The sequence below is a fragment of the Trachurus japonicus genome, chromosome 22, assembly GCF_045865225.1.
Source record: "Trachurus japonicus isolate A0001 chromosome 22, Traja_1.0".
NCBI classification, from domain to species: Eukaryota; Metazoa; Chordata; class Actinopteri; order Carangiformes; family Carangidae; genus Trachurus; species Trachurus japonicus.
In genome coordinates, this window is record NC_140928.1 from 19,090,771 (window position 1) to 19,103,423 (window position 12,653).

The 12,653-nt window shown below is 41.7% G+C and overlaps 1 protein-coding gene across 2 annotated transcripts; it reads right to left on the reverse strand.

Annotated features, from left to right (window-relative positions):
* Nucleotides 1-1,613: 1,613 nt before the first annotated feature.
* Nucleotides 1,614-7,549, reverse strand: vsx2 (visual system homeobox 2). Of its 2 annotated transcripts, none has more exons than XM_085767778.1 (5): nt 6,948-7,549; nt 6,535-6,619; nt 5,879-6,002; nt 3,012-3,192; nt 1,614-2,679 (listed from the first exon to the last, which is right to left on the reverse strand). In XM_085767778.1, exons 1-5 carry the CDS (start codon nt 7,375-7,377, stop codon nt 2,300-2,302), a joined length of 1,200 nt encoding a protein of 399 aa, XP_085623904.1. In that variant the 5' UTR covers nt 7,378-7,549; the 3' UTR covers nt 1,614-2,299. The 2 variants fall into 2 exon arrangements, with proteins under 2 accessions (XP_085623904.1, XP_085623905.1); XM_085767779.1 differs by having other exon boundaries at nt 1,614-2,616; nt 6,948-7,548.
* Between the last annotated feature and the right edge of the window lie 5,104 nt (nt 7,550-12,653).

Here is a 12,653-nt window from a genome sequence, read left to right on the forward strand (position 1 = left end):
AAAATGTGTCAAATTTTTCAGCAAACCATTCAAGAGCTGCCAATTAGGGTAAATTAGCAAAAGTGTGAACTTTAAAGGGACAACGAGGAGTTTCTATTTGGTTATAAAAAAGTTTCACGTTAATGTGGATGAATCTACGTTACCCACACTTGTTAATGGGCCCATTTTCGATAAATATATCGTTTTGTCTCTATCGTTATTTTGTTATTATTAGTGGTGGCGGAAATGCTGGTCGAGCCGACCTACGACGGTATGTGATCGTCTTCGAACCTCTGACTTTAATTATTGATGAATGAAAATATGAGTCTGTCTTGCGCCTGTCAAAGAATTTCACGGTGCGCGCAGAGGCTTATAAATGTAGTGTGAAAATGCTTCGCTTTTCCAAAACTCCTCGTTGTCCCTTTAATGGTGGCGCTAGAGATAGCCAAAGGAACGTCAGTGTTACCTAGCTTACAGTAGCTAGAGGCATCCTCTGGAGAATGAATATCATGACAATAGTTGATGAGGTATCGTATCAGTCTGGACCAAAGTGGTAGAGTGATCAACATTGCCATAGGACTAATGCTTAAAGCATGTTGCTGATTTTACAGTTTGACCTCAACATAAAACCCACAAAAGTTTGTTTGTTTTTACAGGTGAAGATTCACGGTTTGTAAATTGCTTTCATGTGTCAGTCTTTTCAGGTTTCAGAGCAAAAATAGAGCCACTGGATTCTCCATATCCATCTCTCTTTACATGTACCTCTGACACTATTTAAGTGGTCGAGTATCTCTTAGAGTTACACCTTAAAATAGACAAATCAGGGTAATTCCCCAGGTTCAGAGCACATTTATTACCCTGATGACACACTCAAGTACATTTCCTAGCCATCATTAATTATTGTGTGTATACTTATCTCTGTCAACAATGTAATTAGCAACCCGTTCTTCATTTGGTGACATTATGGTTCCAGTCTGAGCCATTCAGTGCAGAGACATGCAGCAGCATACTGATAATCACTGCCCCTTGCCCCTTGAAAGTGCTGCCTGTTTAATTGGAAAAGGTCTCGGTTGTTCAACTCATTAGTGCGGTCTAATAGCTAACTGAGGATGAAGTGTGAAATCTTATATGGATTACAGCTAATGCGAACACGTTGATGTGTTGTTAAGGGGCTTGATACAAAGTTTTATGAACAGCCCGGGGAGAAAGAAGATTGCCAGCAAATAAAGCTGTTAGACTTTGGCTAAGTGTTTAGATAAGAGGATGAAACAGCTTGAGTTGCGCCGGGTAATAGCATCTATTAAAGTGATTTGAAATCAAACTGAGGTCATCCTGCAGGATGTGAGGCGGCGGGGTTGGTGGAGGTGGGGGTGGCTGTCACTCCTTCTCCCATCCCAAAAGCACCGGTCCCCTAGTTTAATCTGAAATTGAAGGCTCTCAACTGCAACGGATTATAGGGACTAACCCAAGCATGCAGCCAGGGACTGTCTCCTAATGAGCCCGGCCAGCAGAGCATCAAGTGACAACAAGTACTCCAACAAGGGGGTGGGGGGGGGGCAACTTCATGCCAGTTAAGAGTCACAATAACTCTCTGATTATTATCTGTTACAAGCTTGAAAAGAAAGTAGAATAAATAGACACCAAAAAGCCACATTTAATAAAAGACTATTTCTATTTTTATGCTTTGTATTTTGAGTTATACATATTTTTAAAAGAAAACACAAACATCTTTTTTTAGGACTACAAGAAAACATATCTAAAATTGTGCCTTAGTGAGAGAGATTAATATATCAATTATATACAGCGCAATATAGGACAACATTTACTTTCTTTCTCTTGGAAGAGTACTGTCGGTGGGATGGTTCTTATTTCAAATGTCACCATTTACTAATTGTACAAGCAACATTAAAATGAATGCCAAGGATGAAATGCAGACCTTCAGACACTGGCTGCTCATTGGCCATCTCAATTGAGATATTATAAATTTTATACTGGATAAAATTTGACTGATCTGGCTCTATGTATCTACACCAATATTAACACCACTCACTCCAGTATTCTCTACTATGCATAAAAAAACAACAACTGTAAGTAAACTGTATGTTTGGAAGTAAATCAGAAAAAAAAGTGCATTAGCATCTTCTGTGCAGCAGATGAGTTTTCCTCTCAGAGATGTCCAGATGCAGGTCAGTTGAGAGAAGTCGATGAAAGGAAGGATGACAAACCTGCAGGACAGTTTATTTATGTCGCGTAAGTCCGTACACATGCTGGAAGCAGCCAGGCCACCGCGTTCACCCGGGAGAATAACAGTCTTCAGTCTCTACGGGCTTTTCTCCTCATCTGCTGGGGCACTCAGGAGATCGCTGGCTTTCTCCTCGGCCGCCGGCCTCTCCTGTTTGCCCTCCTGCAGTCTGTCATGAGAAACTGTCCCCAGCACTTTGGCACTGTGCTCCTGTGCCTTGGCCCTGAGTGCAGCAATGCTGTTCTCTCTCAGTTCCTCTTTAGAAATGGTGGACTTGCCCTCTGACCTCTTTTCCTCCTCAGCGTCTTCTGCCCTCTGAGAGCTGGGCTGCTGGGGTGCGTTGCACTTTCCTGTTGGCGGGGGAACGGCTGCCTCCATGGACTTTTTGTGCATCCCTGCAAAGAGTTGCGGGTATTCAGATTTAGAATTGCGTCTGTTGCTTGGTAAGCCATCTTGGACTGAAAATAGCAAGCAAAAATAGTTCTGGTTTAGAAAAATAATGTTTGAATGGACAAGGGCAAATCATGGCCAATGTGGAGGATGGAAATATTTTATGGGATGCAAAGTCTGTGCTGCAAGATTTACATCGGTCAGTCACGATGACAATGAAAACTCAGGGGAATAAATCTTTCACTGGTGTAGAAATCATGATGATGTGTGAAAAACTGAAAAACATTCAAACAGCCACACAGAGATGCTTTTAACGTGATATTAAACTTGATTCATGCCATAAAAATGAGCGGCTAAAAACAAAAATGAGAGAATCTAATTGTGGGGATGTCGGCCTCACCGAGCAGCCAGGGGGCGCAGGACTCCATGATGCCATCCTTGGCAGATTTGAGGATGGACTCCGGCAGGGGGATTGAATGCCTCACCATGGCTCCATACAGCCCATACTCAGCCATCACTGTGCTGCGGCCCCAGCATTTCTCCCTCTTCCTCCACTTAGCTCTGCGGTTCTGAAACCATACCTGTGGGACAACAGATCAGTCAGTAATAAGGCAGCGACAGCAGCATCACCTTGAAAACAACTATTAGAACTTATACAAGCAGCAGTGCAACATCCAGTGAGGGAAACATGTGGGAATTAATACACAATTCTGTTACTCAAAAATTACTCAAAGAAATAAATTTGGGTCACCTTTAAATCATTTCTATAATGATCAACCTATTTTTTTCCAATAGTTGTGGATGTATAGGCGAGATTGAGCCATGACTGGTGCAGAATGGTGACTCGAACCATGTGATGAAGGAAAACATGTGATTGGTGGTCATTCTGATTTACCCAAAATGTGCCAAATATGGCAATTGTTGCCCTAAAAAAGTTTTGGCTCTATTATATTATATAATATGGATAATGATTTAGTCATCAGTGATATCAATAGCCTAACTGTGCTAATCAATTTCACTGATGTTTATCCTCCCCATTTTGTAACAGTGCATTCTTAAATGTTGTTAATCCATTCATGAATACTTTATTTGTCACAAAAGGGTCCAGATCTTCTGTGGCCATTTTCCAGAGGGTAAGTGAGGGAATGATCCAATGAGTTCATGGCTGAATCCATCATTTTCAAACCTCCTCTCTTTTTCAATGAGTCTTTGGAGGAAGTGCTGCCAATGTGTTTCTTTTATCAGTGCATGGACACTGGCTTTTAATATTTCAGTGGTTGTTTTAAAGCTGAATTACTGGTATAAGGGAATGGAAGTGTGAATCAGATCAACTCAATACAACTGTTGCTCTGTTTTGATTCCCTCCATTGATTTCCCATAACCTCCTGCTACAGGTGTGAGGGCTCTCCGGCTGCTGTCAGAGCTCATCTCCAGCTACCTGTGGTGCCGTTACAGATGCTTTGACACATCAAGACACGCGACATGGCCACAGCAGCCAACAGGCTGCTGGAGGCCCTGCAGGCTATCTGTCAGCTCAGAGAGAGGCCAAATTGATTGTATAGCACAACACAGGACTGTTAAACACTCTACTTGGGCCCCTGTGATGGCTCAATGAGGAGAGGAGGGGCCCAGAGAGGAGATCCAAGTGAGGAGACAGATATTAAATTGAAAACGACCAAATCCTTTTCAAGCTTTTTTTCTGGTAATTCTGATGATAACCCTTATTTCATACAAGATAGTTATCTGCCCCCCCCCCCTCTTTCTTTTTTTTTTTTTATGAGAAATTGCTTCTCTGCCCCTCAACAGAAGCCAGTGTGGAAGCTGCGAGGAGAAGCGACCCTGGGGCACGACGAGGCTGATTGAAAAATAAGTTAATTTCAGGCCCAATCGATGGTGGGCAGGCGGGCAAATATCACGGGAAATTAAACTACCGGGACTCCGGGGAGCAGCGCTATTGACCCGTGCTAATAAATTCAATGTAGTTATTTCATTTGAACTCCCTGCGTCTCTGCAGCAGCAGCAGCCAGCCTCCCCAGCTCGTCTGATTTAACTAATTACACTCAATGAGAAAATTGGGTGTTAATTTTATTTAGTAGCTATAGGAGCGCTGGCTCTGGCCTTATTTAGCCTATTTATTTCCTTTTATTATTTATTCGCGGCTGTACTGTTTGCAGCCCGTAATGAGAATGAGATTAAAAGGCGCCCCCCGGCAGATGGATGGTCCAGGTCACACTGCAATCTTCTTCCGCCTTGATAGCTTGATTAGGTCGTTAGCGGCTTCTTCTCCGAGAACAAATTGTTTCACATCCAACTACTGCGCCTGATGAGAGATTATGTGTCCTGGCGTAGGATGCTGGAGGAGAGCACTCTTTGTTCAGACAGGAAGGGGGAGCAGCACTTGATCGATTCACCCAGGGGTGGGGGCGGGGGATGGTATGTTGGTGGAGGTAGGATGTGTGTGTCTGTGGGGGGGGGGGGGGGGGGGGTCTCACTTAGCCCCATCTCCCCTTAAAATACATCAAGAGCAGCAGGAGAGGCAGCTGGTGGCGGCCTCCGCTCAAATATTACAGCAGGTTATTAGCACTGATGGGAAAGTGAAGGATGAGCAGGCTGCATCTGCCTTTACAGGTGCATATTCATAAGGCAAACAATCATAATACTCACACCAATTAATTACCGTTATGATGAAAGAGAAAATATATATTATTCCTGCTCTGGTTGGAAGACACTGTTGCTTATTTTAAGAGTTTGATACACATGTGTGTTGCAATGTGCAGTGTCTAAAAAAATAGAATTACATTTTTTAGCAATAGAGGAAACTAAGCCTTACTTTATCTTTTTTTGGCTTTTTTGTTTGTTCGAACACAAAGGACAATTTATGCTTTTTGATTTTTAAATTTAAATATATATATCCTATCCATTGGGATATTTTGTTATTTATTGTGTAAAAATAAAATGAAGAGGTCTAGGTTATTTCTTTTAATATGAATCTCTATATAATATATATAACAATCTATTAGTGAAAGTGGACGAAAAAAGCTGTATCTATTCTATACAAACTCGATTTCATGAAAATAGACCCAGACGAATTAAACACACCCTATTTTAACAGTTAGAGCTGCCAATGCTAAAATAAATAAATAAAGGAAAAAATATATATACAGGTCCAAGAATTAGGTTGCACCCCCCAAAAAACAACAACTTTTGATTAAATTATTATAATTAAATTATTTGGCTAAAACACTGAATGGTAAAGTGCACATTTACCTGTATCCTGTCCTCAGGTAGCTCTGTTTTCATGGCCAGCATCTCTCGGGCATAAACATCCGGGTAGTGCGCTTCATTAAAGGCCTTTTCCAGCTCCTCCAGCTGATAAGAGGTGAATATGGTCCTGTGAACACGGGTTATTAGAAGGTGTGAACGGGTTGAATGTTTTTTTTTTTAATGCAGATAATATAGTATTTCTCGTGTCCTATCATGCAAACTGAGAGGTGAATAACTGCGATTAAAAAGACAACGAGGAATAGAGGCAGACGTCAACAAGGGTGAAAATATAAAAAATAATCTCAGATTTCCATTAATGAGCTCTTTCAATAAACCCATTTATGTTGGTGTAGCACATGCGACCTCTTTAACACCTGCATCACAATAATGGAGGGAAATACGAGCAATCTGTGGCCGAATTGTAGTAAATTCTTCTTCATATTTGACTTTATTATCTGTAGCTATCAATAAGACTACATTAAAACGCTAAAACCAGAAAATGACCACTGGATTTTGATGAGGGAACAATCTTTATAAAACAATATTCATTCAATATTACAGGGGGAAAATAGTAGGCTATTGCATTCATTTCAGTGAATTTATCCTTTGAGAAATAAATAAACCTTTTATTAGCCTGACAACCAGAAATATTCACTAACCGGTGACGTCGTTTCTTGCGTTTCTTGCTCTGACTTACAGATGACTTTGAGAGTTTGCGTTCATTTGAAGATAAATCCTCGGAGTCTAGATTTTATTAAAGAAAAAAAAAACAGATCTTAATAAAAAAAAAAATTACGGAGGACAGTGAAAAAATAAAACAGCATTTTCAAATTTCCACGAGAAATGCAAACAGCTGAGACCTGACAACTCTATTTCTATTTCATATATTAGGCTACATTAAGTAGACACAACGTAGGCTAATAATAATAATAATAATAATGATAATAAGAGTAAGAACAATAAAAATAAGAATTAAAAAATATATATGCCTAGTAGTTTGCATGCACAGTATAGCCTATGGCTGCAAATATGACAACAGTGTAATGTTTATTGTGAGCAGTAATAAGCTGACCTGAGCTGGCGGACTGGCTGGTGTCCAGCGGGCCATGCACGGACCTGCTGTGGGGCTGCAGGTGAACGTCTTGTGCGTCCGACAGTACCGTCTCCAGAAACGCTGGCTGGCTGTAAAACGACGGAATTCCACCAGGGCCGAGTAATCCCATCCCGACACCCACACCCATCCCGACGGGGCCCAGCACGGACCTAGCGGCGATCAGGTGCGCCCCGGCCGGCAGCGAGCCCAGCGGGGTCCTGGGGGCCGAGGACGGCTCCTTATTCAGCCCCAGGATCTCCTGGATGCCGAAGCCGGTGCACCTGGGCGGCGGATGGGTCGCGCCGCTCTTCGGCAGGAGGCTGTTGTTACTCCCTCCATTTGCACCCAGAGAGGTTTTCTCCGACAGATTTAAACTTTCCGACAGCACGGCGCCTTGTTTCCCCGTCATGGTGTCTTCGATGCTACTTAAAAGGCCTATTTCTTACAGCGTCTCACAGGATGGTCCCCAGTGCATGATCCTCTATGTAACACACACAAGAGTCCTTTAGAAAATGGTCCTTTTATCCAACAGGTCCATCCCAACAAGAGGCAGGGCCCAGCAGCCAATCAGCTGCAAGGATTCAGGATTCCTGTGGATCATGGATGCATTATACGCCCTCTCGGATACATATCTGCATTTTCCTGAGGACAGTATGGATAAACGAGGAAGGGATTTGGGCTACAGAAAGAAAGGGAGGAACGAAATGTCTGTCTTCAAAGCCTCATGCTGCAGGAAGAAAGGTGAATCTCTGAGAATAAAAACTACACATTACTAAAAAAAAAGAGAGAGAGAGAGAGAGATGAGAATTAGAGATGAGATTAGATTAGAAAACAGAACCTATTAAATAACAAATACCTCTTCCTCAAGCCTTTTTAAACTGACTGCAGATATATCACTGCTCATATCATTTTGCGTTAAGAAGTCAGACCTAATTAAATCGTCTATTTCACACCTCTTACTTACCTTTGAAATGTTGCAGGTTTAGAAAATTACCCCAATCTAGAATAAATCAGTTGGCTGTATATTACCTTTCGCTGAATGGTTCACACACACACACACACACACACACACACACACACACACACACACACACACACACACACACACTGAGGGAGTGAGAGTCGGCTATGATCTCTCTGCCCAACCACTGGCTCACACGAATGGATAATTGATCTCCAGATGCTATGGGAAACTCATCACACGCAAATCAAAGGCCCTTCCTAAAAAAAAAAAAAAAAAAAAAACGACAGCTGGACGATACGGACCCACTCTACTGCACGGTCCTGAGCGGCAATAATCCCACAGCAGCAGCAGCAGTACACACCAGGCTACACAGCAGATTAGATATAGGCACATCTCCTCGGAGGAATACGGGCCAAAGAGGAAGCTGACCTTTGTATTGTTGGTATATATATATATATATATATATATATATATATATATATATTATATATATATATATATATATATATATATATATATATATATATTTTTTTTTTTTTTATTAATAGAACAAATACCTAATAATAATGAAAGTGATGATAACAATAATGATTCCAGTCATCTAAACAAGTTTGTTAATGGCTAATTATTAATAGCATAGACACAATACATGAGAATTGGTGAATATGTGGATGAAAACTGGATGTTAAAGCATTTATTATTATTTTGAATATAATTTGTAACACTTTCGTTTTTTCATTTTTAGTTTGGTTTTGGATGCAAACCTCAAAGATAGATGCATAGGCTATATATTTATAGGCTACATGAAAAAGGTTTGCGGTTTTTCTGACATCACTGTGGAAAAACAAGAGAAAAAAAACTTATTTTAAAGTTTTTAAAACTTGTTATAGTGTGTTTGCTAATGGATTTAAAGTTGCAGGCCAAGGCCATGCATTGTTCTTGGTGGTTCAGGGTCCATCATGATTACTTTCCTATAGGTTATTATGAAGAGACTTCGTTTTAGATATTTGTGTTAAAATGAAGTTATATTTATGTCATTTAACTGCTTATGGGATAATTTTAGTCTTTATTACAGCTGACATGCACTTGTCTAGGAGTCATCATTTAGGATTGGCCCATTTTGTGCACATATGCACATGTATGCATGTGCAAATGTGTGGTGTGCAGATGTACAGTAGCCTATTTATTTTGCAATAATTACATAATGACATGGAAATGAGCCAATGAAGGAAAATACACTAAATGAACACATGTATGACAGTTGCTGAGGAACTACAACTCCAGAGGACATGATGCAAAACACAACTAAAGTTTAAACTACATGAATTGTGAGTGAGACTTAATGTAAACAGAGGTGTGCAGTCAGAGTCTCCAAGGATCCTCTGCGCAAAGTTATATTTTATTTCAAACAGTGTGAAATGAGCTGCTGATTAAGAAGGAGAAAATATTGCTACTGCAATTAGTGGTTGGCCAGTTGAAACTAACTAGGGCCTATTTAGTGGAAATTCTATTAATGAAGAAATCAATGTTATTAGGATATGCTAATGACACATCAGCCTGTTGGGATCCAGCCATTTATTAACATGGAAGGGTGTGAGTCAGGATGACCCGTCAATTACAGGAGAGTCACTGCCACTGCTCTCACTCCATCATCACTCCTGCTGCAATCCATACTGGCTTTTTTTTGTTTGTTTGTTAATGGTGCCATACTTTCTTCTCTCTCTGTGGCTTTTAATAATCCATTTCCTATACGAAAATGGCTGCATGCTGATTTACATGCAGAGGAGAGGCTGCCTAATAAGGCTGTAGATTAAGGGAAGATTTAGTTCAGTCATTCGTGTAGATTGGGTTGCCCATCAAAGACATGCAGGATCTAACGGCTGCAGATTAAAAAGCAAACAGCTGTTGGAATTTTTTTTTTGTTTATCTGCCCCCCCCCCCTCCAAGCCCCCCTCTCCTCCTTCACCCCTCCCTGTCTCTGCTGTGGCATTTTTTAGGCTTAATGCAAAAAAACACAAATATGAAGCAGTGATCAACTTAGCAGTGTGTAACCTTCAAACAAGAGTGTGTGTCGGCAGCAGGTCAAACCTTGATAAACAGCTGAAAGTTAAAAAAAAAAAAAAAAAAAAACCGCCCACTATAATAAATATCATATCCTGCTGATGACACTGCTAAAGCTTGCGATGCATTTGTGATAATGAATAAGCAGACAACTTGTTTATTTGCAGGAAGGTCACAGCAGAAGTGGAAGCAGAAACTGAATCCATTAACTGATCTCCAGCACGTAGACAGCTCCTCAACTCATCACTTTCATCCCAGATATGAACTTCTATTCCTCTAGGAGTGGTGCATTCACTGCCTCTCACTTTTTTTGTGCTGCTAAACTTTTACTCTTCCCCTCATCATGGTCTCAGAAAAGCAGGCTTACCAACTATTTTGCAACTTCTTCTAATTCTCTTCTTCAGGTCGGATTCAGTCTTTGCTCAATCAAAGCTGTTGCATTCCTCACTGTTGAAAACGGAGGTGCGGGCAACTTGATGACAACACACGTAGATCCGAGTCAGGGTGGGAGGAAAACTTCAGCACAGTCAGAGACTCTGCTTTCCCAAAGCGCTTGCAGGGCCGTGATGTGATGCCATGTAAGTCCCACCGCCCGGACACCCCCTTCCCGTCCCTCCGCCCTCCCAGTGCAGAGAGAGTTTACAAGCCCCGCAGCTTTCTCATGGCTCCTCCACAATGGCATGTTTGGAAGCTGCCCGTCGGCATTGCTTAATTAGGCGAGGAGTTGATTAATTTGTACTAATTGACAGCTAATTTAAGGACTCGGGGCACATCGGATTGACGTTTGTCGGGGCACAGAGGCTATGTGAGGTCAAGGCAACGCACCGGATGGTCAGATAGATGAGCTGTGATCTCTCTCCTTTAAGACGCAGCTCTGCTGGAGGCTGCAGGCTGGAGGCTGGCTGCGGGTGACAGGCAGCCACCGGTGCGTGCACCACATTGAGGATGTCAGGTCGCTCAACAGACTGATCAGTGTTCATCCGTCAGCATCAACAAGTGTCCGCACATGTTCAACCGGTCCCGATGACAGCAAGGTCACCTCCTGGAGTTCTACTTAGAAAGACTAAAAAAAATCTAAATAAATAAACACAACTTTTTCCTAAAAGTTAGTGGGCCTGTGCTGCAAAATACACAACTTTTTTTTAAGTACCGTGGGCTACTTTCCTACGTCATGCTTTGTACAAAGGTCACGTCAAAGGCAAACACCATATTTGAGGGAGGGCTGATTCAGGCTTTTTGCGATGATGTTCGAGGTATTGTAAGTATTGCTTTACATAATTTTATTCGATGAGATTCCACATGATGAATTGTTATAGATAAAAGGGCGGCAGGGGATTTTTTTCTCCAAAGGAGGACTGCGCCAAAACACAACGGGGTGGGGTGCAGTCCAATGTGTCTATCATATAAGACTGTAATATTTCATTTAAAATAAAGATGGTATTGTTGATCGGTTATAGGGTAGTCTATAGGTTAATCTGCATTTGTTAAGAGGGATATGAAGCAGCAGACTTCTGTGTTATCCTTTTTTTTTTTCTTTTTTTTTAACTTTCACGCACCAGTAGGCTATACTAATATGGGCATCAAGTGCAACCAACCTAATAATCAAACATAATTTATAATAGGCATAGTTGTTGTTTATTCAGAAGTGTGAAGCATTTAGTTTAGGTTAGGATAAAGAAAGTCTATGGGAATTTTAAAGTGATTCATTATAAGATAGTACTTTATTCTTTTACATGGTTCCCAAACATTTAATGTCGTCAGTAAAAACAAAAAAAGAAAAAGAAAAAACGTTTTCTAGTAACCCACATTATTGAATGTAACCCACTTTTGGCTTGGCTGGCCCTACTTTTCACTCAGACTACATATTGTGCTTTTATTAACAATGCTTCCTGCCCCCATCTTCAGTTCCTGCCCATAAAGTCCATGCTGCGTTCACGGCTCCCCAGATTCCTGCCACCCATGTCTCAGGATACATTCCAGCACACACACGCAGGGGTGGCCGGCCGCTGCCTCTGCTCTGCTCTGAGAGCCGGACAACTGTGTATGAATAATCCATATTTTTTCGGAGGGGTAAATCAGGGGTCGGTGTGAGAGGCAGGGGGTGAAGCCACCGGGGCAATGGCGGCCTCTGTCCGTGTGAATCGGAAAATACGTTTAGGGGCTTATTAGCAGCCTGCGGAGAAGTCTAACTTGTTGGGAGTGAGCGACCAGAGCCTCAGCGACATCTCCAGCCGAGAACAGTCCGAGGCATTGTCTTACCTAATTATAGCGGATGGACTTCTTTTTGTTTCCCATTCGGCATGCCTGTCTGATTCCCTTTTTGCCCAGCCGCTAGCTCCGACAACGCTGAAGTGTGCTAATTAGAAAAGAAATGGTCCTAGTAATTATGTCAACTCTCATTAACGGCGATGACAATGAGCAATATTATTTTTACGCAATGTTTTGTGTAGGGGACCCTGCTTCCAATGCTCATTAAATGGAAAACATGCCCCGGTAGCCGGGAAAGCACTCTCACGTCGGAGCTCCTTACATGTCCACAGCCGGAGAGGTGCTGCACTTTGTGGAATGGCAGAGGCATGAAGTTATGGCCCTAATTAAAAGTTGAACAGTCTCTGAAAATCTGTTGCATCACCAATAGCTCTAGCGCTTTGGCTGCAAAC